Source organism: Sebastes fasciatus, chromosome 2 (assembly GCF_043250625.1).
Source record: "Sebastes fasciatus isolate fSebFas1 chromosome 2, fSebFas1.pri, whole genome shotgun sequence".
NCBI lineage: Eukaryota > Metazoa > Chordata > Actinopteri > Perciformes > Sebastidae > Sebastes > Sebastes fasciatus.
Window position 1 is genome coordinate 31,053,393 of NC_133796.1, and position 23,042 is coordinate 31,076,434.

A 23,042-nucleotide genomic window follows, 5' to 3' on the forward strand; every position below is an offset into this window, starting at 1 on the left:
TAGAGTTTTTGTTATTCATCGGAAGGCTGACACAGGAGAGGGATTGATTTGCAGTAGACCAGACTTGAATCAGGAGAACAAATGTGACTGCATAGAGTAGGAAACACAGAATAGGAGCACTGTATTCAGTGCCATCAATTCAGGGGTTACAATAGAGTTAGCACTTGGGATAATGGTCTCAGCAGAGTGACCCTCGAAACAACAGTTTAGAGGCAAAATGGTACCAGCAGCAACCAATTGCCCCATGAGCTCTGGCGTCTGTTGCTATACTCGCATGATATATTGCTTTGACTTATTCATTAGATTGTGTTTTCTTACGACTCGGTGATGACATATGTGTCAGCGCACTACAAAGAAATCAAATCGGTGTATTGAATACTGTAGTCAAAACATTTTTCTGTGACACTTTAAGTGTGTACAGTATGGTCTCTCCTTGGCCACAGCCATTCAGCGGCTGTCTGAGGCATTTAAAATCCACCCTGGAGTGGCTGCTTCACCTCGTAGTGAGGGCGACTCTGCTGTGATCCCTGAGCATCCAGGGCGTAGTCTGGCTTTTCCAACCACACTTCTCACCTCCTCTGCCAAACCCACTACACCTAAGCATTTTCCTTTCGTAAGCTTCGTCTACCGTATCCTCCCACGGGGGGTGTGAACGCCAAATTTTGCTGCTGTGTGTCTGACCACAACATCAGGCCTGGTCTTGACGTCCCGCTTGCTGCTTCCTGTGGGATTATCAACTGCCTGTATTTTGCCGGGCTGTAGCACGCCGGGTTCAAACTGCTGTTAGGGTGAACAAAACAGATTCATTATGTGTCTTCATTTTGGTGCGTCAGCATTCAGTTACAGAACATTTTAAAGTCTGAAAACAAGTTTATTAAAAAGTTTATTTCCTGTTTCTGTTCCTTATTCCACCGAACAATGAAGCAACTAAAGGGGAAGAACAAAACTTAAAATTTGTGTTTGTCTGGCTTCATACAGTCATACAGTCTGCTTTTGTGTCTCAGTTTATAAGGAATGACTCACCACTGTTAACCTTCACCAAGCTTTCTAAACTGTGACGACGTTTAAACTTTGATTATTTTCGTCTCTTCTTTTGTCTCCTGTCAGGTGAGCTGTGACTGCCCCCCCTTCTTTGTCTCTCCGTGCACCTGCATGTACCGTGGGCAGCCCCGGCCTGTCGGAGAGGCGCTGTGCTCAGAGACTGTGCTGTACTAGGAGAACCCATGGCTTCTGGCCCTCCGTGTCCCTCCGTAGGCCGCAGGCTCAGGCTGCTAGAGTTGCTACTTGTGCCCCTGTTGGTCTTGCTGGTTTCTGGGTTGGAACCAGCACTGGGTCAGAAGGTCTACACCCACACATGGGCTGTCAACATACCTGGAGGTCAGGAGGAAGCTGATCGAATTGCCAATAAACATGGGTTCCTCAACTACGGACATGTAAGTAAAAAGCTGCACTTTTGGCTCCTCATTTGTTTTCTATCCTGCTTCTTTTATCCTGGTATAATGTTTAGATATAATGAGAAAGCACCTAAGGATGCACCGATACCGGATCGGATATCGGGCTGACTCAACTAGCTGGATCGGGTATCCTAGACAATGGGGCTGATCTATTCAATTCAGTTCTATGTTTATATACTATAGACATTACATACAGGAATTTTAATTCCCGTTTAAGTTTTGACCAATTTTTTGCCGCATTAAAAAGGTTTACACCTGAATTGTAATTACTGTTAACTTTGAAGATTTTTTTACCAAGTTACTGGTATATGATTTATTACTAAAAAAATATTTTAAATTATTTTATATTCATTTGTTACATTTTGTTTTACAAAGTTAGGAAAACAATATTTAAGTCAAGCCTGGTGTTGCCTTACACATAAAAGAATGATCCCAGTCACGTCCACACAGTGAGGCATACAGCTTATTAATTAGACACTGGTATCGGTACTCGGTATCGGCTGATAACCAAAGCCCAGGTGTCGCTATCGTGACTGAAAAAGTCGGATCGGTGCATCCCTAAAAGCCCCAGGGGTGATGCAGGGCCATATGTGGTAAATAAAACCAACTATTTTGACTACTGTATGCAAATGTAGGACGCATCGGCCTCCTGAAAGGTTGCATAAGGTTGCTGCTCTAATACACAGTGTGCCCTTACTGTGTATTATATCTGACTTGTTAACTTCTGTGTTATTGCATCCCATCAATAACCAGATGTGCTCATTTATGAATATTATGAGTTATTTATGATTCTTCATTATTAATCAGGGTTTCCTGTTGGCTCAGCTGTCAGAGATCGTAGTACAGTAAGAGTATTTTTTTCCCACTGTTTTTCCATCCAAAGACAAAACACTAAAAATCTTTTAAAATTATTAATAATTCCAGATGTTATTTCTCTGATTAGTCAGTTACAGTGAAAACCAGTATAGAGGTGACTGTAGTGTGTGATGGGATCACCAGGTACTGAACATCTTGTCAGTGCTTCATTGGATCTTTTGCAGCTCATTCAGTTGTATGCACATTGTTTCGTGGCAGTGGTGTTACATGAAACAGGGTGCTTTTGTACCGATGCAGAGATCAAACATAAGTCTCACAACAACAGATTGTTTTTTTCCATCCTGGCTGTTTGCTTATTAGTGAACCGGTTATGACAGTAGTCTAAAGCCACAGTCAACAGTCACAAACACAATTACATCTATAGCTGGGAACAGATTCGAAGACTATTGAAACCTACAAAGGCGATACAAATGTCTAATAACGTAAGCATTAAATAGTGGACAAAACCATGAATGTTAGTTTAGTTTTTTGATAGAACTGTGTCGCCATTTGGAAAAAAAGGATTTTAACGGCAACGGTGAACGTCTATCAAAAAAAACTATTTGCCTGCTCATTTATGCTGAAAGTTGTTTGTAAAAGCCAAAAAGAAACAGATGAAAATGCCAGATTTCTGTGAAACAGAGGGTAGAGAGACGTGGCCAGCAGGGTCCGTGATGTAAACTCAGCAGAGAGAGAGTTTGAGAAGAGTGAGGTGAACTTCAGCACTTTATTTCTCTGTTTAAAAATCACACAGTTCAGACATATTCCAAATAATCGTAATCACATTGATACCGACTGGATCAAAACGGTTCAAATTCCCAAACGCCAGACGCTGTCTGATCTTTATCTCCTGACTGACAAGAGTTGGATTGAGCTAAAATACGTTTTCAGTCAACTTCCATTTTGAGAACGGTTTAGAATATTAAGATCTTATTTTGCCCATAGCTTTCCAGGCACAGTAGGCGTGAGGGCGGATAAACATTTCCTGTATGCTTCACTGACGTATCCCTCTTTTATCACTTCCTGTTTGACCTCAGTGCAAAACTAATTAGCCAAGTTATCCTTTAACATCGTCACATCCTCCCCTTAAAAAAATGTGAGACTTGTTGACTGCAGCAAGACTACAGGAGTTGTTTTTTTTAAATATTTGTTAGCCATACAGAGTCTGTCTCATGTACTATTGTTCACCTGTCACTTATCTTAATAGGAGGTGCTTTATGGCTTTTTACCAACACAATTTTGGCAACGAATATCTGCTTCGGTCTTGGATGTACGTACTTTGTACTCAACAAAAAAACGAAACCAAAAACTTGAGGCTGTAACGTTCCTGCTTCAGCCACAAACTCTTTAAATCAAATGTCAAAGTATCTAAACCTAATATCTATATTGTACTAAAATACTACTTCAAATGTCAAGTTATTTTCCACAAGCGACATTTTCTGATCGTCTGTTCCTCCAAAATTGTTTTTAGAGGAAGTGCAGCAGTAATAGAGCTGTAATTTACAGATTGCACAATAAAAGCCTTTATAAGACTTTCAGGCTTAATTGCAGTAAGTGTGACACGGCACTAAATGAGATTTATATATTATAGTATTACGTAGGAATGTGAGGGAAGTTTTCTGATAGACAGCAACAAGCAGCTCTTCGTGCACATGTTCCATAGTCGCAGCACTTTTCCAGGGAGCTGTGTTCTGCTTTGCACCATATGGTCTTACTGGTCATGACCAGGAATGTTATTTGTGCTCTGAATCACAGCATGCAGACTAATGAGTAATCCTACACATATAAATCCTTAAACTATGTATTGCCCGTGAACAGCGAGGACTCCAGACAAAGCAATTACACCCATGTACTTGCAGAACGGCGTCCTGCAGACGAGGAGCTGTGTGGTCTCAGCAACTTGCTTAAAACCATTTTACGATATTTTGAAGGAGGGTAAATGGACTGTTGTGCTTGACCAGAGCTAACCCTGACGCAGCGTTTAAGATGGGCCGGTCTCACGAAGCAGGTTTAATAAAGTTAGCTGGATAAATGCTGAGTAAAGCCTTGAGCTCTCTCAAATGTGAAACATCGACTGAAGTAAAAACAGATGTTCCGGGATTTTACTCAAAGCAGTGATTCTTCTTATTAAACCTGCTTCATAAGTTAGATCCATGAGCTAGCTTACATGTTTGTGCCTGTTAAAGAAGAGGGCTAAAATAACCCCAGTTACCAACCACCACATCGCTAAGGAGCTTGACCTGACCTGGAAATAACCACAGAAACCATCTTGTGCTGCTGAGGCATCCAATCATGTTAAAATGCACGCCAGTACTATCAAATTCAACCTGACTAACTTTAGGCACATGAGACCATACCTAACAACAGAGGCAGCCTACAGTTTACAAGCTGGTCACAAGCAAGCATGACAACTCTGAAACCAGTTTACAAACACACACTAAAAACACTTGACTGAAAGGCCAATAGTTATCACCATAGCCACACAGTACAAAAGTACAACTTGTTTAATTTTGATAGTTTTAAACATTTTGCAGATGCTTGCCTCATCTTTAAGGTTTTGCATTGCCTCGCACCGCCCACACTGAGTCGGTTCATAATGTGGAAGGATAGCAGCGGCAGGACAACAAGGGCAACTACCAGAGGGGACTGTGTTGTACAGTTCAGACGTAGGAAGTTTGGGCAAACAGTCTTCTAAGTCAGAGACACCCACTACCAGAATAGTCTTCCTAATGAATTAAGACAGAGCACTAACTACATAACCTTTAAACATCAACTTAAAGTGTGTAGGATTTGGCGGATTGATGATTGGAGATCATCAAAAACCATCATCGTTAGTCTTTCCAACAATCACCAACTCTGATTGTTTGATCGAGATAAACCCTGAGTGAGATGTGAAAATATGCCGGCTCTGCACGTTGTTTTCCCCGATGTCTCTCTCTGTCCGCTGAGCAGCTCTCGACCTTCGGAGGTGGACCATCAAATTGGCTAAATAAAATGACAAACATCACCCAAACAGTCGCCCAAAAATAAAACAGCCGGCGCTCTACTCAGCCAATCATCTATAGCAAATATATTCGTCTAATCACCCAACTCTATTATGTCACTAATTTATAACAACCTGCCCAGGGACTGCAGATGGAATCGGCTCATTAGGTAACTCTGGTGCATTTACATTGAGGTGGAAACTGAAAGGTTAATTGCTGTGCACTGTCCCTGGTTAAAAAATAATAAAACAAATAACCTTTGTCCTAATGTGCACGTGTTACGCTGCTGGTGCCAAATGAAAAAGTCAGTTTGAAGTATCAAACAGAAATTCATGAGAGATTCATTGCTGGAGAGAAGAACCGCCTTGTGCATTTATGCAAGTTATTCCTCTACTTGAGGAGCTTCCTGTAGTGTTGAAAAGAAAAGTAGAAAATGAATAAAGTCAGCTACATCAGTTTAGATGCTGGATAACATTGGTAAGCTGCAACGATTAGTCGATTAATTGATTAGTTGATCGGCAGAAGAACAACTGGCAACAATTTTCATAATCAATTCATCATTTTGAGTCATTTCTGGTTCCAGTTTCTGAATGTTTTGTTGGATTTCCTTAATTTCCTTAAAAAAAAGACATTTGAAGATGTCATCTTGGGCTTTGGGAAGCTGTGATGAGCACTTTTCACCATTTTCTGATTGTTTGAGAAAATAATCCACAGATGAACTGATGATGAAAACAGTTGCAGCCCTTATTAAGGTGACTGCTTTCTGTTGGACTCATAAGAACCGGCAACATGACATCGCCATGATAAACGTCAGAATAAATGACATGGAACAGTCACATCTGTTAAGCCCTTGGCAGGTTATTAATGCATTCTCTCCGCTCATTAACTTTGAAAGGTGAGGTATAACCACAAGTGATGACTGAAATAAAGATGCTCCTGCATACTTTCTGCACCGCCCCGACTGCATTCCTGTACTTTAAAATGAAGCCATTATTTTAGTGCTGGGAACAAACAAACAAATGTGTTCAGCTTTTTTTTTTGCCTACAGCTAAGGGGGAATGAGAGTTGCTTTGTGAGCTCTGTGTGGCCGGGCCGGCTCGGTGAGTCTGACTCTGCTGCTGTGTGCAGGTGTTGGAATTAGACAGGAGAGCTTGAGGGGAGGATCAAAGACTGCAGCTGGGCAGGTTTTACAGCTCTGATGGCGCTTGTTTTTATTTCGCCATCACTCATCCACTCACACTATGGTATGCATACACCGTATATACCCTAAACACGTCAGCTTTTATAATCCTCCATCATGACACATGCAGCATGTTGTCTAGAAGGAGTGGACACATTTTTGTGAACACCATATGTTGCTCATCACATCATTTTTTTGTATGATTTTGCTTAAATAATGATACAATACGACTCTTTCATTGCTTTTATGTGTCTTTATCTGCTTACATTTTACATTATGCTGCAACTAATGATTATTTTCATTATCAGTTTAATTGTTTGGTTTATAAAATGTCAGAAAATAGTGATAAATGCCCGTCAGAGTCAACAAGAACAACCCAAAACCCAAAGATGATAATTTTGCTATAATTTTAAGACAAGGAAAAGCAGTTAGTCCTCACATTTGACTTAAAAAGCGACCTAAAAAGCAATAGTATTTCCTCAATGACTGAAAGTGATTGGCTGGATTATTTACTTAGTTTTCTTTCCATAATGTTTTGAAGACTAGGAGCATAGTCATCTGGCTGATGTGATGCATCTGTCCGTCTTTGTTGATGTTGGGTCCTTACAGTTGGTTTGGTGTGTCGGGGCCAAAACAAAAGTCACTTGAAGTCTCTACATTTTTTCTGTCACTACTAATCAATCAAGGCCAGCTAGCCAATGTGACAGTTGCGTTGGTCTCTTGTCAGTAAGGAAACTTTAAGGCAACATTTTCTGACAGCAGCAAATCATGTAAAAAAACCTGATGCACCAACTGTCCCTGTTGAATCACCCCTCAGTTGTCATATGGCTTTAAAATCCCTCCTTTTTTCTCTTTGCACTAGAATGATGGCAGTAAAGAATATCAATATGAATGTACCTGAACTGAACTGGGCTAATAGTAATAGGTTGTCGTGACCAAGTGGTGTGCAAATGGATTACACCTCTCAGTTTGACGCCACTTCGGCATTATAGGGCCGTTTTAGAACAAGGGGAATAATTAAAACTAAGTTAAAGTAATAAAATGGAGAAACGGCTGACTCACACTGTGGTAAATGGGTATTAACTGCCAGCTTGCATCTCCGGATGGTTATTTTACATTTTAAAGACCTTTTCTTGCCCACATCATCAGGCTTGCGCTGCAGTTTTTCAGGGGCAACTCACATTTTTTGTGCCACGTCGTACGTTCAATTGCATCTCCATTACGCCGGTGTTTAAATAAATAGTGAAATTGGATTAGAGGGACTGCTATTAGTAGTAGAAGTGATTTGATAAGGAGGACTGACAGAAGTTAAAGGAGCCTTAAGAATCATTATAGTGCAATCTGTGAAATGGATGAAACGGCCACAGGATCAAAAGCTTAATTGAAAAATATATCAATTGTGTTCGCTGCTACAACAAAAGCAGCCCTTTGTTATTTGATCTGTTAAGCATGACTGCTGGTTTAACTGCTAGATGGATTCTTTTTGTATTTTTTTTAGGTCAGTCATGTGTTTTGAGACATTGTGCCTCTCAGTCTGTGGCCTCAGGCTTTCACCATCTCGTCCATCTTGTATGCAGCTCATGAAAGTTCCCTTTCTGATGCTGAAGCAGAGTCTCAATATTTAACTCGCTCTTTGCAATATTGCGGGACTATTTTCTGGCCCAGCCTTTTGATGAGCAATTTACAGCCTTTTGATTAAAGGTATTAATCTTGTTTGAAAATGAAAAAAACCTATGACATTACTGTCATTGTTGAGAAGTAAAGCGGCACAATCACAATTAGGCTATAACAACTTTAAACGTGTGCTTCAGGGATTAAGTTTTAGTTTTTAACATGATCAAGGTAAGTCTACCTGCACTAGGGCTGTCACAATATCTGCAATATTGCAATACCGCACTATTGACCGCCACAACTGTTATGTTCAAATTTTTTTTAATTCTTTGCAATGGAAGCGGCGCATATTTACACCATGCTACAAACGCTAGCAGCGTGATGAGGCGCTGAGCGTCTATTCTGCGCTGTAAGAGACTTGAAAAATCTTAAACTTTGGGTAAAGTAATCGTCACTGTCACTTTTCTACCCAGCCATCCAATCACAATGGAGGAGGGGCCTACATGTAGGCTACAAGTGCTGAACAACAACAATGGAGGACAAATTCAATAATTTATTATCCAGAGCAAGAACTCTACCTTGTGTCAGCATTTTAACTCCTGCGGATATTCCCTATCACAGCAACCACACGCAACCAAAGCATTTCAGTCGAAAAAACGCAGGTAAACAAATCAGGTTAAATGGAAATTTTGAACATATCGCACTGTTGAGCCAATCATCACCGCAGGGGAAATTCCTAACCTTACTGAGTTCGTGTCATGAGGAGGTGTTATATAAGGTGTGACAATGGCACCATTTTCAAAGAAAGTTTTGTTTCCTGCGTCCTCCCGGAATATGAAACGGGTTACTCTCGTTCATTCACGACAAAACAAAAAATGGTGTAAAATTTACGTGACACCGTGTTTAGAGGATGCAAAATCAATCTCTTATTTTCCTTAGAAGCTGTCTTTGATTATTCACAACCAGAGGTGGAAGAAAAAAAGTGTAAATAAATAAATAAGTCTTCTATTACTACACTCACTTCAAAGTAAAATGGAGCACTTCTCAGAAGCGTGTCACTTCCCTTCTTGAGAGCAGCGGTTCCTGTTACTGGCGGTGGATAAATCCGTCTGTGTTCGTATTTAGAGGCCTTCAGAGCTCGTTGTGCTGGTCCACCCCGGGGCTTTGCATGTAAGGGAGGATTGTGTTTGACACACTGTGCCCCCACTGTACTCCGTGGCACCATCTTGGCCTATTTTCCCTCCTGTCTGAAGTGGTTAGACCCTTTTTATGAGGATGATTAATATTCTGTTCAGCACAAGATTAAAGAAGGAGCAAAAGAGAGATGGATATCTGTAGTTCTGATGAAGTATATGAAATGACACTCGCCTATCTGTAACTCGTGACACAGCGCTGCACTTAAAGGAAACCTCTGTAAGAACTTCACTTTAATCTAGACCACAACAAAAAGAAAAGATAGATACGGGGGAGGGTTGAACTTGTAATCTCTTCCTTCCCAATTTGATTGGACTTCTCTCATATGTTTTACAGGCTATACTTTAAATGAAAAGTCCTTCCCCATAGGGCCTGACAAAATCAGATATATCTTTTACCAAATGCCTTAATATTATCGACATAATGTGACACCATTTGCATGTGACTTTTGGTGCTTTCAGATCATACTTGCACGCAAGACGATCTAATTTTAGCACACAGAGTCACCATTCATTTCACTAGGCTACCACAGCCAGTATGCCATTATGTATCCTTCCCAGAAAAAATATGATTTTAAGCTATATTTCATTATTGAAATATCCCTAAAATCCCAGACAAAATCAAGTCTCATAGAAAAGTTTGGCCAGGCAAATGACATTGATATATGATTTGCTGACATAAGGGAAGCAAAACATATCTAAATGTATATTTAGACCGACTTCTAACTTTGGTTAAACTAACTAGGCTAAGCTACAACGCAGTACTTTGTGAAGCAGCAGTACTTCAGGTCAGTTTTTTGTTTTTTCTCCACTCTCTTAGGCAGTAAAGGAAATCTCACCAGACATTATTCTTTCATTTTTCTGTGTCACAATATTTGCGGTAACATAATTACCGAGGTCACACCCCATGGGCATGAGTAATGTCTCTATTTGTTTATTTTGTGTTTTGTTTTATTAACCTGTCTTGTCAGCAGTGAACAGTTCAATTAATTGTATTTGCTCGGTTGAATAAATGTGGTTTGTAGTTTGCAGAACGGGGTGTGGAAGCATGTTTTGTTGACTTGAAACGATTCATCTTTGTTGAAAGTGGTTGGTGACTTGTTTGAAAGGGTTTGTACTGGAAGTAATCACTTCATGCAATTTACAAATACAGGTTGTTTAATCTCTGTTTTCTCAACTTTGTTATGAAGTTGTCGCTTTTTAGCTCACCTGCAAAAATGTATAATTGTTTAAGGTCTACTGTGGAGGTTTTATTGTGTAAACTGCAACACCTCGATTTATAGGCTCTGCTAAACTGTTGTTCCTGCTCTGCTTGATAAGGGTTAAATTATTTCTCACCCATCTCTCTGATGAAACGTCATTGCAAAGTACAACCGGAGTGAATTGGAAAACAGCAGAAATGAGAGGCTGAAGGTATGGAGTCCATAATTGGACTCTGGAGAAGCGAAGCAATTAACTGCGGGGAAAAAGGGGGGTTGAAGAAATTTACTGGAAAATCTTCTGACAGGATATGATTGGCCCGCAGATGATGGGAGAAGAAGCTGCCTGCTGAGCGCTGAAATGAGCTGCGCTGCGTGATTTGTACCATCCCACACAGGTGTTTCCTCTCCTTTGTGCTGCGTTGCCACCAAGTCATCTGCCAAGAAGCGAGACTCACCGAGGCCTTCATAAAGCCCTTTCAGGACCTCTTTGCCTCTCCTCCTAACTGTAACACGATGCTGGCACCTGTTTCATCTAACTTTGTTGCAAAGTGTGAAATGAGCTTTCGAAAATGTCACACTTATTTGCGTTTATCCCGCAGCTGCATTGAGATGAATAATAAGGTTTCTTCAACATAAATGCAGCCGGGTAGGTAAATACGCCCACATGAAAAATGGAGCCAGCCTCTCAGGAATTAATTATTATTGAGAGGGTTATTGCTCATTTCAGTCAGCTAATATTTGCAATACTTTATGCTCTGAAGGTCATTAAAAAAAGACGTGTTTTACGATATTCTAATGTAAACACAAAAGGAGCCATAAACTGTGGAAGCACAGCCCGTTTAATATATGTAGGAGATGTGAAGCCAGATAATTTAAAGTGGAGCAAACATCACTGAATCATTATGAATATGACGAACGCCTTTTATACGATAAACACTTCCTTTACTGACAAAAGAAGACTCATAGCGAGCCTAAGAGCACTTTTGCAATATTAATACATTTATTGCTGATTCTGCCCTCTTTAATAATCATATATGATATGCAGTTTATATGTCACACAAACTTGGATGAAAACCAGCTATTGAAACGGTTTCTATTCATCCGTGATATGTTACTATCCCCTGAGGGCCTTTCCAGGGTCCTCGAGTCAAACACGTGGCTCAAACACATAGGCTATATAATTCGCCACCTCTAAATATTTAATTACGCTTAAGCATGTTTTGTAAAGCGGGTTTACTCGTGCAATATCTTCATTAATCTTTAACGCACCCCTCTGTGTACCGTGGCTCTGGCCTACTTTAGCCAATGAGAGCTGATGGCTCCAGCCGAGTGTGCAGCCCTATAGAGCCAGTGTAGCATGTCCCTTCAGAGATGGTGCCCGCTTTGAAGTGCAGTAACGAGAACAGTGCAAATACAGTTCGCAGTCGAACAGTTGGATGTGGGCCCTTGTTTGGTGCGGAACCATTAGGAGGCTGGACTTTTTATCCAGAGGGAGATCGTTTCTCATCTCGGTATGGTTGATCAGCAGCAAAGTGGTGCATCTCTGCAGCATCTTTGGTCCTTGTGTTGCCGTCCCTTTATTCCACGCTCCAGCCTCTCTCTCACTAAGCAGACCCAGATCTCACTTCATCTCAGTGCAAAGCCGCTCTTCTTTGGAAGTTAATGAACTGCAGAGATTGACTTCTCCTGTTTGCTCGGCTGGAGACTTCTGTGTTGAGAGGAAGTTTTGTGGAGCCGATGTACCCAAAATTAAATCCTAAACCATTACCACCACAAAACAATGCAACTGATGTAGCATATTAGAATAGCTTTTGATCATCTGAAATGTAAGAATCTTAATTGTTAAACTACACTTTATTTATATTTATATTTATGTGTATTGAAACAAAAGCCTATATGTTGTGTTCTCTTACCTTGAAGCATTGTAATACAGTTTATTAGGGCTGACCCGAATGCTTTGAGGCTTCAAAGCTTTGATCATGGTTATCGACCTCCAAATCAGTATTCGAATGCTTCATTTTTTTTTTTTTTTTTGTATGTGGTATGTTTTTTTTGTATTAAGTATTTAATAATAAAGTATAAATCCCCAAATAGCCCACGAAATAAATGTTCAACATTTATTATTAGTTATTTTCAGACGGATATCGCTGTCATCGAATTTCGAATATGTATTTGAATATTTCTCACCGAAGCTTCAAAGCCCAAAAAATGGTGTTAGAGGAAATCTTCGTTAATATTATAAATCATGTCCATCGCCCCCTCGTGGCTGGATGTTAGTTAAAGTTTTCGATGAGCGGAGCACGCACTTTAAACATCAATATCGCAGTCGATCATGTTCATTTAATTGTGGAAAGCCAAAATCGTGATCGCGATTGATATTCAATTAATTGTGCAGCTGTAGTATAAGTATATAAAAAGATGACATTGCATTTCAGAAATCCAATAACTTCTCAAGGTGAACCTGAATTTCCCATGCATTATATAACACACTGCAGTATTTACAGAGCACATGTTACTGTAGTGGCTTTTTACTCATTTCTGTAGCAGATCATAGATTGGCCCAAATCTCCAGAGAGAGATTTACTTTTTGTTAAATGCTTAGTAATGGAGCTGGTCCTGAAAAACATGTATGCCACATTTGAATTCGGTGTATGAATATGATTTAGTGGCAGCAAGCTTGGTAACAACGTAGGTAAAACAAGAAGTAAAGAAATGAGCTCGGAGCAGTGAACTTCAGTCGGTCTGTCGTCATCCATCAGTCGCAGCTTCTTGGAGTCACGGAACAAAATAGCATCACGCCTACACACTTCATGCCGCTGCAAAACAAGTTGGGCAACAAGAGACTTGTCTTTGCTTCGTCTGATCCACCTTTAACCGTGTTATTTTTGTACACAGAAGGTGTTAAGTCTGAATGTGGGAGAACAGCTTCCAGTCTGATCTTAATTATGTCCAAGTACACTGCTTTCTTTTCTCTGTGTCCCTGAACCCTCCAGATGTTATGATATAAGGGATTTCTGGCCACTCGTTTAGGTGTTTTATTAAGCAACCTTTTGTAGTTACTATACGTGTAGATGCTGCATTTCTATAGAATAATCTGTTCCACTCCCAAAAGTTAGGAAAACAATATCTGATGCCTGAAACACCAGAGATTTGTTCTCCCAGCTCTGTTTGTCATTATAGCTCTGCCACTGATAACATTTTGTCACCCCGTATGTGTTTATCTTTTTAGATTACGTTATTAATCAAAAGGTCGCAGCATCAGGTCAAACCAATAATTGCTATCTTGTCAGAGAAACAGCCCCACAGTGATAGCACTAAAGGCCAACGTCCTGAGAAGACAAGAGCATGAATCAGTGTTATTGGAGACGTCCTGAGGATGACATAAATGTCTGGCTTCGCTCGTTCTCCTTAAAACATCACCCTGAAGACAACGATGGAAAAAAACAACAAACTGGTCAGCAGGAGGCCTGGAGCAAAGCAGTGAACACCCATATTGCCGGGGGTCCTGGGAACTGCAGCAGCACTCAGTCATTACTGAGCTCTCCCACCGAGGAGCGTTGGGGGCTGGGATGGAGCACAACCACACACAGGTCACAGGGGCTGTAACAAGAGCCAGATGTGCTGAGGGGACGTGAAAATACATGGACACGCATCTCTCTCTGGCTTTTATTTAATATGAGCATGCTCACATGTACATACACGCACACAGAGACAGAGGTTGAGGTATTTGAAGAATGTCAGCACTGAAATGGAAAGAAGGACTTTTTGTTACGCTCATCTGTGATAATAATAGTAGTTGGAATAATAGCAGTAGGCTGCAGTTCCTGATCATCACATTTTTGCTCTAACAAAAATAACTGGAAATCAAAATCACTTGAACCAAACAAACAACCTCTTGAGGGGTAAAGTATCTACTTGTTAAGTGTGTTATGCCTTTTTGTATAGCTTACACGCTTTAAACCTGCAGGGCAGGTGAGCAAGATGAGCTGAAATGGAAAAATAATCGATTATTCGTTTCAGTTGTTTTCCAAGCAAAAATAGTGAAAAAGATGTTGTTTCAGCCTCTTAAATTTAAGGGTTTGTTGTTTGCTCTTTGTCACATATCACTGTGAGAACATAATATCTTTGGGTTTTTAACTTTTGGTACAAAACAACACATTTGGAGATTTCACCTTGAGCTTTTTTTTTTTTTTTTTTTACTTTTAATCGACTCCGCCATTAAGGCAAGGCAAGTTTATTTATATAGTATATTTCAGCAACAAGGCAATTTAAAACACTTTAAATAAAACATAAGGGCGCCCGGTAGCTCACCTAGTAGAGACTTTGCTGCATGTCGCCTTTGCTGCATGTCGCCTCCTCTCTCTCTCTCTCTCTCTCTTTCTCTCTCTCTCTCTCTCTCTCTCTCTCTCTCTCTTTCTCTCTCTCTCTTCCCCTTTCCAGTCTATCAAATAAAGCACTGTACTATCAAATAAAGGCCAAAAGCCCTAAAAATCATCTTAAAAAATAGATTAAATAAAACATAAAACCTTAAAAGCATAGAGAAACACATTATAAAAGATAAAATAAAAATAAAATAGAATAGAATGCATTACATTAATTGGAAAATAAAACCCACTTAATAATAATAATAATAATAATGATAATCTCTAAACAACTTCTAAGACCAAGAGAATTAAAATAAAAACAAGCTAAAATAGAATAAGACGGGTATTATGTACATACAATTAATTGAATAAGCAAAAGAATAAGCGGTAGATTAATCGATTAAGTAAATAAACGTTAGTTGTTGCCACTATAGTAACTTGCAAAGAATGCAGGATCATTTCAGATCGGCAGTGTAGCCTTCATACCACGAGCGAGTGTTTCAGTAACGGCACACTTTCTGCACAACTTTAAGCTCCTAATAATGATAATGTACTGCTGTTTATTTACTAACAGTGTCCATAATCTGTGTCTGTCACTTCCATTAAGTTTGATCTCCAAATCCAACACATACAGTACACAATGTAATTCGAAACAGAGTCAAAAACTGTTTGCTTCCTTCCCCAATCAGCCGTACCTGCGGTAACTGGCATGTGGCCTATATTTTCTTTGGCCAGCCTCGGCCTGCACCAAACACCCCGCTAGTGCTCGGAGGCATATTGCGCATAAAACAAATACAATAACACAAATAAAATACATTGCTCTTACAAACTATGTAAAGCAGCTTCCTTGTGTCTTAACATCCTTTGTTACATATCATCTCCCAAACTTCTTTTCCTTCGTTTCCTGTCATTTTGCTTTTATTTGACTATTGACCGAAGGCAAAATGCCAAAATGAAAGCCAGGAACAGCACGTAAGAATTCCTATTAAATTGTCGGTGTGTTAAACTAAATTCCAAGATGAAGTGTTTATGATTTATAATGTCCTCGGGTTCGGATGCCATAGACTAGAGTATGCTAAAGAAACTAAAATAACTTTTAAACGTGAGGTCATGAATTTGTTCCTGGGACTAACCGTATAAATCTGTGTGGGGGAAATGAACACATCGCTTTACGGAAAGGAAGCCAATTCACGGGGCCGTTAAACAACGCACTTACCCATCTGCTCCAGTGGCCACGAGATAAGACTGTGGCTCTGCTGCAGCTTTCAGGTGTGAATGTGTCATTGTTGCTGTGAAAACCTGGGTGTTTGCCAAATGAATTTACATTGTATTTCTATAGATTAGGCCTTCATGGTTTCTCATTAAGTTTAATACGAAGCACCTCGGGTCTAAAAGATATCCCTCAGTTTAGTGGCTGAACAGAGAAAGTTAAAGTTGCTGGCGGCTGCAGCGAGCCACATTGTTCCTCACTGTGTTGGAGGGAACTGATCCGTCTGTGAAAGTGGTTGGTTTTGGCTTGTATCTCATGTCACGGAGCACGCAACGAAGACAGGACGCTCCTGTGTTTAACCGGGCCTGTACGACACAGACGCCCTCCTCATGTTGTCTACATGCACACACGGAGGCGGAGCTGTCGTTTGTGGTGTAATTTCAAAAGGGGGTAAGGGCTTAGATCTGATAAGCCTTTTTACAATGACAACAATGAGGTGAACATTTTAAAAGCCTGTAACCAGCCTCAGTGTGGGAGGAATGCAGCATTTGGGTGGAGCTTTTTTTTTATGACGCTGTTTTTTTCTCTCTTTGTAACAGGAGTCCTGCTAAGTTGTAACAGATCTGCAGTTTTTGAGCGGTTTGGTTGTGCTGCAGTGTAGCAAAGATGCTGGATTTAGATTTCAGATCAGGTGTCCTTATCACCGCTAGACTCAGTTTAGCTACACATGACGTGCCGGGGACGGAAAAACAGGTTTCTATGTAAGAGGATTCTGGTTTTGTGTTGCTGGAGTATCATATTTTAAATAGTTTATAGTAATTATACTGTGATGTACATGATGTACAGTGTACAAACAAACACACAGTGTGTTTTGTGTGCCTGCCAGTACACTTTGTTTTTTACTTAATCAGAATCTGAGGAACATCTTGTTTCTCTCATCAGTTGTCTCTTTTTCTTCTTTGGCCTGGACGACCTCAAGATGCCGACACATTTGCTTTTATTCACATGCCTTGAAAGAAATCTTGTCAAAGTACTGTTTGGCACAAAGTAGTGATAAGAATATCAAGCAAACAAACACCTCTCTCTCTCTCTTTCTCTCTCTTCCCTTTTTGAATTCAGCTCTTCCAATCACGCACCAGGCTGTTTCCTCCTCGCAGCGCTGCACTCTGAGTAGCTGCTTATTTGTTTTTGAATGTTTCCAGTAATGTTTTGGTAACCTGCCAACTTGGCAGAAATGGTTCCCAAATTCGCTAGAGGTATTTTGTCTTTGATATCCTTTTGAAAAAGGAGTGTTTGTTCTTTCAGGAGGTTATATCATCTGTTTTATTGATGTGACAGTCAGGCCTCTCTGTGTTCTTCTTTAGTTTCCATGAAAGTCTTTAAAGTTGGTTAGTTTGAGCTCCTCGGTTGAGCGACACAAGCTTTAAAACACACATCTCTTTCTAGGTCATCTATCCATGTTGCAAAGGAAGTGGAATTTATCACGTCTGTGTACAGTATCAGTTGTTGGTGTGTGTGTGTGTGTGCGTTCAAGTGTTCATGAATATTTTATTGCTGATGTAAGCTATGCATCAATGAGTTACAGTTCTCCCCCCACCTCATCAGATGTTTGCGAAATTGAATCCCTGGTGCCTGCTGTTGAAGACGGAGCTCATCTTCTTTATTGTGTGTGATGATTTTGCTGACGCTGACTGAATTGGATGCGTTATACAGTCGATTTTTAACTCTGGGGGTTTGTTGTCACTAGGCTGTTGGATTGGGAAGGATACCGTATACATAGCCTAACTGTTTTGTGGCTGCTTGGAGGAGGACTGTGCAGTAATAATAAAAAAAAAAATCACTTTTTTTATGCAGGCACAGGAATAACATGATAACGTGCAAGCCATTTAACGTGCGATAAGAACGCCTTTTTTGCTTCGGACGCATCATTTGTACGCCATGTAGTCCGTACTGAGTCCAATGTAATGGCATCTGCGTTAATATGCTACGCTCAGAGCTAGAGATGTGGAATAAAAAGTGAGAAAGACTGCTTATGGCGGGCAAGTGGGAGGTAGATGTACCCAACAAACACACAACTTTCAACCAGGAGACCGAAGTTACATTAGTGGCGTTTGTGACGTGTTTTTTTGTGACGTTTGTGACGTGTTTCCGTACTTATGTTACATTGTTTCTGTGCGTATTTTACTTAGTTTACATACTTATTTTAGGCCCAACCATGACGTTTTTCCTAAACCTAACTGCGGACGTTACCACAGTTTTGTTGCGTGGCATACAAATGATTAAAAAAGCCTAATATGCGTCCGCATGACACACGTAATGTCGTGCTATTCATATACCTTCCTGTGAGACCGGGCTGTTTTATGATACTGATTCATATACTGTATGTATTTTTGACAAATGTATACGGCCGCAACTAATCACTTTCATTATTGTTTAAATTGTCAATTTTCTTTCTCAATTAATCTATGAAATGTCACAAAATGGTGATGAATGCCAACAGAACAAAACCCAAGATATTCAATGCACAGTGAAATAAAATTGGAAAGCGCATATTAGCATTTGGGCTTTTTATACTAAAAGAGTTAATCGATCAGCAATGGGCCTCTTAATGCCTGTAAACCTCCTCCAGCTTTGTGTGATTTCATTGAATTATGGAAGGTGTTCTTACTGAACACAAACGTGTGTTTAGATTACAGAGAACTCCTTTTCCATTACATTCATTTACATTCGTCTTGAAAATTACCCATTGTTAGGAAAAGCTGTCTTTATTGCTCTGCATTTAAATTTCAACACAATCCATAAATCATGATGCAAATATAAATGTTATTATACACATGTAGTGCACCGGAGCTGATGTTGGCTCAGGAGTGAACTGGGCTCTCAAAACCTGCCATATTTACCACATTATACAGGAAACCAATTGCACAGGAAACACTGAAGAGGCCTTTTAGTGAGGAGTGTCCATCTGTTTGGATGTGTTTCTCTGAAGGCTGCTTCAGTTCAGGGAATGTTACCAATGCTTTGGACAGGATACTGTGGTGGCTATAGTGGGTGAGCCTCAGTGACTCGCTCTCATTCCCAGGGCATGAGTCCAGATGTGCGCTGCTGTGGCCCACTAGAGATACTCCAGCTCCCAGGTTTCCCTGAGAGTCTGGTGCCACCATTCATTGAGTTTCCGATACGCAAAGTAAACCAGGAGAGCTGCAATTATGGTGCGTTGGAGAGAGCTGATTCCTGTGCTGCGTTGAGCTCTGAGGGAGCTTTCCTAACAAGTGGCTTCATGTGTTTAGTCCACAGAAAACAGCCAGCCTCCCACAGCTTTCCAGACCTATAATACTAGCTGTTTATGAAAGAATCTCTCTCTGCCCCCAAACACACACAACACAGCCTGGAACCTTTTATTATCCTCCTTATTTTGGTACCAGGTCGGCTTGTTCGTCTATTTTGGGAATGTTCTCCGTTTTATTTGTTGTCCCAACTTACAGTAACTCTCAGAGCCTGATGTTTCTTTAGGTTACATGCATTGTTTTATGCATTTCACAATTACACACTGAGAGAGAAATGAAGGGCAACCACAAACTAATATGTGCCTTACAGTGCCTTTGCTCATTCCACCGAAGTACATTTATGGTCAGAAACATGATATTTATCCCAAAATGGATGAATATAGAAATGATTAAAGATCATTATCAGTAGAGAACTGCAGGGATGCGTCCTGAAACCCGGAAATGAGTTAGCATTTTTGCACTTCCGGTTCCCTCGTCTTGAAGTTGATGGATTTTTTTTTAATGGATTTTTGGTTAAATGCCTGCTTCAGAGTTTATTTTCTGCAATAATCCAAAACCCAATGGAAAAATCCCATTGGCTTTTTGTAGAGGGAACCAGGGCGATGCTAGCTTCCTGGTTGGCCTACAAAAATACGTCATCCCTGCACCACTCTGTATCTATCTACAGGCTGGAAAAAGTATAACAAATGTGGCTTAAATATCTGAGGGATCCAGGTCAACCCATGAATAAGATGTTGAGCAGGGATTTTGAGACTCTTCATAGGACAGAGTATCATGTCAATATTGTTGTCAGACTGTAGGAAATGGTTGCGGCCGGCCTTCCTGTCATTGTCCCAGCATGCAGCAGCCGTGTGGTTTGGAAAGACAGAATGCTGAATCCAGCGGTTATGGCAGTCAGCTGGACACAGTCGGTGTGTTCAGAGCTTCAGACTAGACCGGACTCTTTAAGAGAGAGGAATGTTCCCCTCTGTGGAGTAGTGTGACCTGAAATGCCACCACAGGACACACACACACACTTATTGGGAGATAGGGTACACACAGAACGGAACAGAACGTTGTGTCAACATCAAGAAGGTTCAAGTGAGTGATGTGTCTGTGTATTGGATAAACAGTGGGTTGACTGGTATTCAAAATCATGTATTTTGAGCCTACAAGGAAAGGCGTACTGTTTTTCCTCTCCATTTATGTTTTATTATGGATACATTCCTGTACAGTATGTGTCCCTATGGGCAGTGGTGGAATGTAACTAGGTACATTTACTCAAGTACTGTACTGAAGTAGAAATTTGAGGTACAAGTACTTAACTCATAGACTGTATACAGTATAAGCAGTAGACGTAGTCACCGTGATGCCACCCATTGGTTTTTTGAACTGCCGTTTTGAAGCCTCGAGTTCTTCATTTTGGCTGTCGCTATCTTGTTCTTTTGCGACCAGAAGTGACACAAGACGGTGGAGCTAAGTACAACCGAACGCTGAAGAAGACATTTTTAGGCAACCAAAATGTTTAGATGAAAGTTCTAAGACAAAAACACAAACAACTTCCAGACCGGACAACACTGTGCTAACGATCCGTCAATCACAAGGTAGCAACGCCCTCAGGCATCCCCTGCTTTATGGTCTAATGGGACCATAATTTACTAAATGAACATCATGCTGTATTGAAGAAGACTTGAAACTAGCAATTGAGAACATAAACTCATGTTCACAATGTTTACTGAGGTAATAAATCAAGAGAGAAGTAGGCACATTTCTCATAGACTTCTATACAGTCAGCTCCATGCTGGCTGTTAGAGAGAATACAAGCTTAAAGCACATCAGCATTGGTTTCACTTTTCAGATGCGGAGGTAGCCCACTGACACACTGAACACTTGATACGCCCTCTCTATACTACATTCCAGAGGGAAATATTGGGCTTTTAACTCCACTACATTGATCTGGCAGCTGTAGTTATTTTACTTTACAAATTAAGATTCTATATGCAGAACATATGAAGAAATGTTAAGATATGATGCATTGCAAAAAAATCAACTTAATATAGAATTTGAGCTTAAATTGTTAATCGATGAATCAATTAGTCAGTTATCAAAAAATGTATCAGCGACTCTTTTGATAACTGATTAACTGTCATTTTTTGGGAATATGCAGAGAATTACTTGATGCCACTATGAACTGATAATAGTGGAATAATGTAAATTGTTGTGTCGTAACAGGTGCAGTAAAGCTAATAGCAGAGTGGTGCAGTAAAGCTAACAACAGAGTGGGGCAGCTGTCAGTCAGTCCATCACAGTTTGTACTCGCCCACACATGTGAAGAGATCTAATCAGGCAACATAAGTGAAAACAGCTGTGTGGGTGGACCATGGGTGTGGAGGAACTTTAACGGGAGTACTACTATAGATTCCTGCTGCGTGGGTTGTGATTTATAGCTCGGTGTCAGATTTCACCCGATGTCATCACCACCGCTATGCTAGACGCATGTATTGTACGTGATCAGGCCTGTTTGTGCTTTAATAACATTCCCCAACAATGACAGAGTTCACGTTCGGTCATTTACTTTGTGAGCGATGGTGGTCACATCTGGATATAACTTCTGTATTTCCTTGTCTCATTACTGAATTGGAGACAACTGCCGTGAAATCGCTGGAACAGCTGTATGAGTTCTGTTTCAATTGTGTGCAGTAACATGCCGTGTTGGACTGAAGCGATGTATTGTGATATGATGCTACGATGTAATTGCACAGTGGGGGCAGCTGAGTTTTTGATTTTGAGTTTTATTTGTGCGTCTCTATATTGCGTTGATGCTGTGACAATCTAAACTCCCTCTGGGAAAAAATAAAGTATCCACAGGATGAAATGATGGCGCCGTAAGGTCACTGCCAGTACCCAGTCATTGCGTTATGCTTGGCTCAGTTGTGTTCACTCTCGCCTGCTGTGAGTGAGATTGAGGAAGAGGAGGGGATGGAGAATGGCTGGATGTCTGTGTGCTCAGACGACGTGGAGCATATCCTGTTTCAGCGAGGAGGACTCATCCAGCAGTATAGATGTGTCTGCCATGCCGTGCTGTTTAGTGGGCATCTGTACCCATGTCCCATTTAGACCTGTGCCAAACACACTTCAGACTTTTCTCATTGTGTTATTGCGAGTTCTTTTGTCCTTTCAAGGTGTGTTCAACACATAGACTGTTTATATAGCTGGATGACGCGTCTCCACTTCCTCCCACTGTACAAAAGTGAAGCCAAAACATCCTGGATACGGGAGCTGTCATTTTTCAGATTTTGACATCATTTGGAGCCGCAGTAGTGATCGGGGGGGGGGGGCCCTGGAGCTGCGGTATCGAGGTCACACACCCGCCCGAGCCAATCACGAGCCGAGCACAGCTGTAGCTTGCTAGCATGAGCCACCTAGCTGCTAAGTCAGCGCCACGGTAGCTGTTTGGACCAGAAAGATACAACTAACAATAATATCTCTATAACTACATTTATGATCAAATTAACACATGTTCTATTACACAAACTCATGACGGTTATGGAAAGTTAAAGTTACATCTCCTCTTGTACATTTCCAGAGCCTCCAACTGCTGGACTACGTCACTCAGAGCAGCTGTTAATCACAGCTGTTAATCATGACGTCTCAGCTCCTTTTTATAGTATCAAATAACTAATTGAAACCAAACATATCAGAAAAATGAACACTTGAACATAC

General features: G+C 40.6%; 1 protein-coding gene across 3 annotated transcripts in view; it reads left to right on the top strand.

Annotated features, from left to right (window-relative positions):
* Nucleotides 1-23,042, top strand: part of furina (furin (paired basic amino acid cleaving enzyme) a) — a 102,937-nt gene that overhangs the window by 8,519 nt on the left and 71,376 nt on the right. For all 3 annotated transcript variants that reach the window (XM_074619000.1, XM_074618991.1, XM_074618983.1), the window contains exon 2: nucleotides 1,108-1,433. In XM_074619000.1, coding sequence (XP_074475101.1) covers nucleotides 1,224-1,433 — 210 coding nt within the window. In that variant the 5' untranslated portion in view covers nucleotides 1,108-1,223. The remainder of the gene's footprint in view (nucleotides 1-1,107; nucleotides 1,434-23,042) is intronic.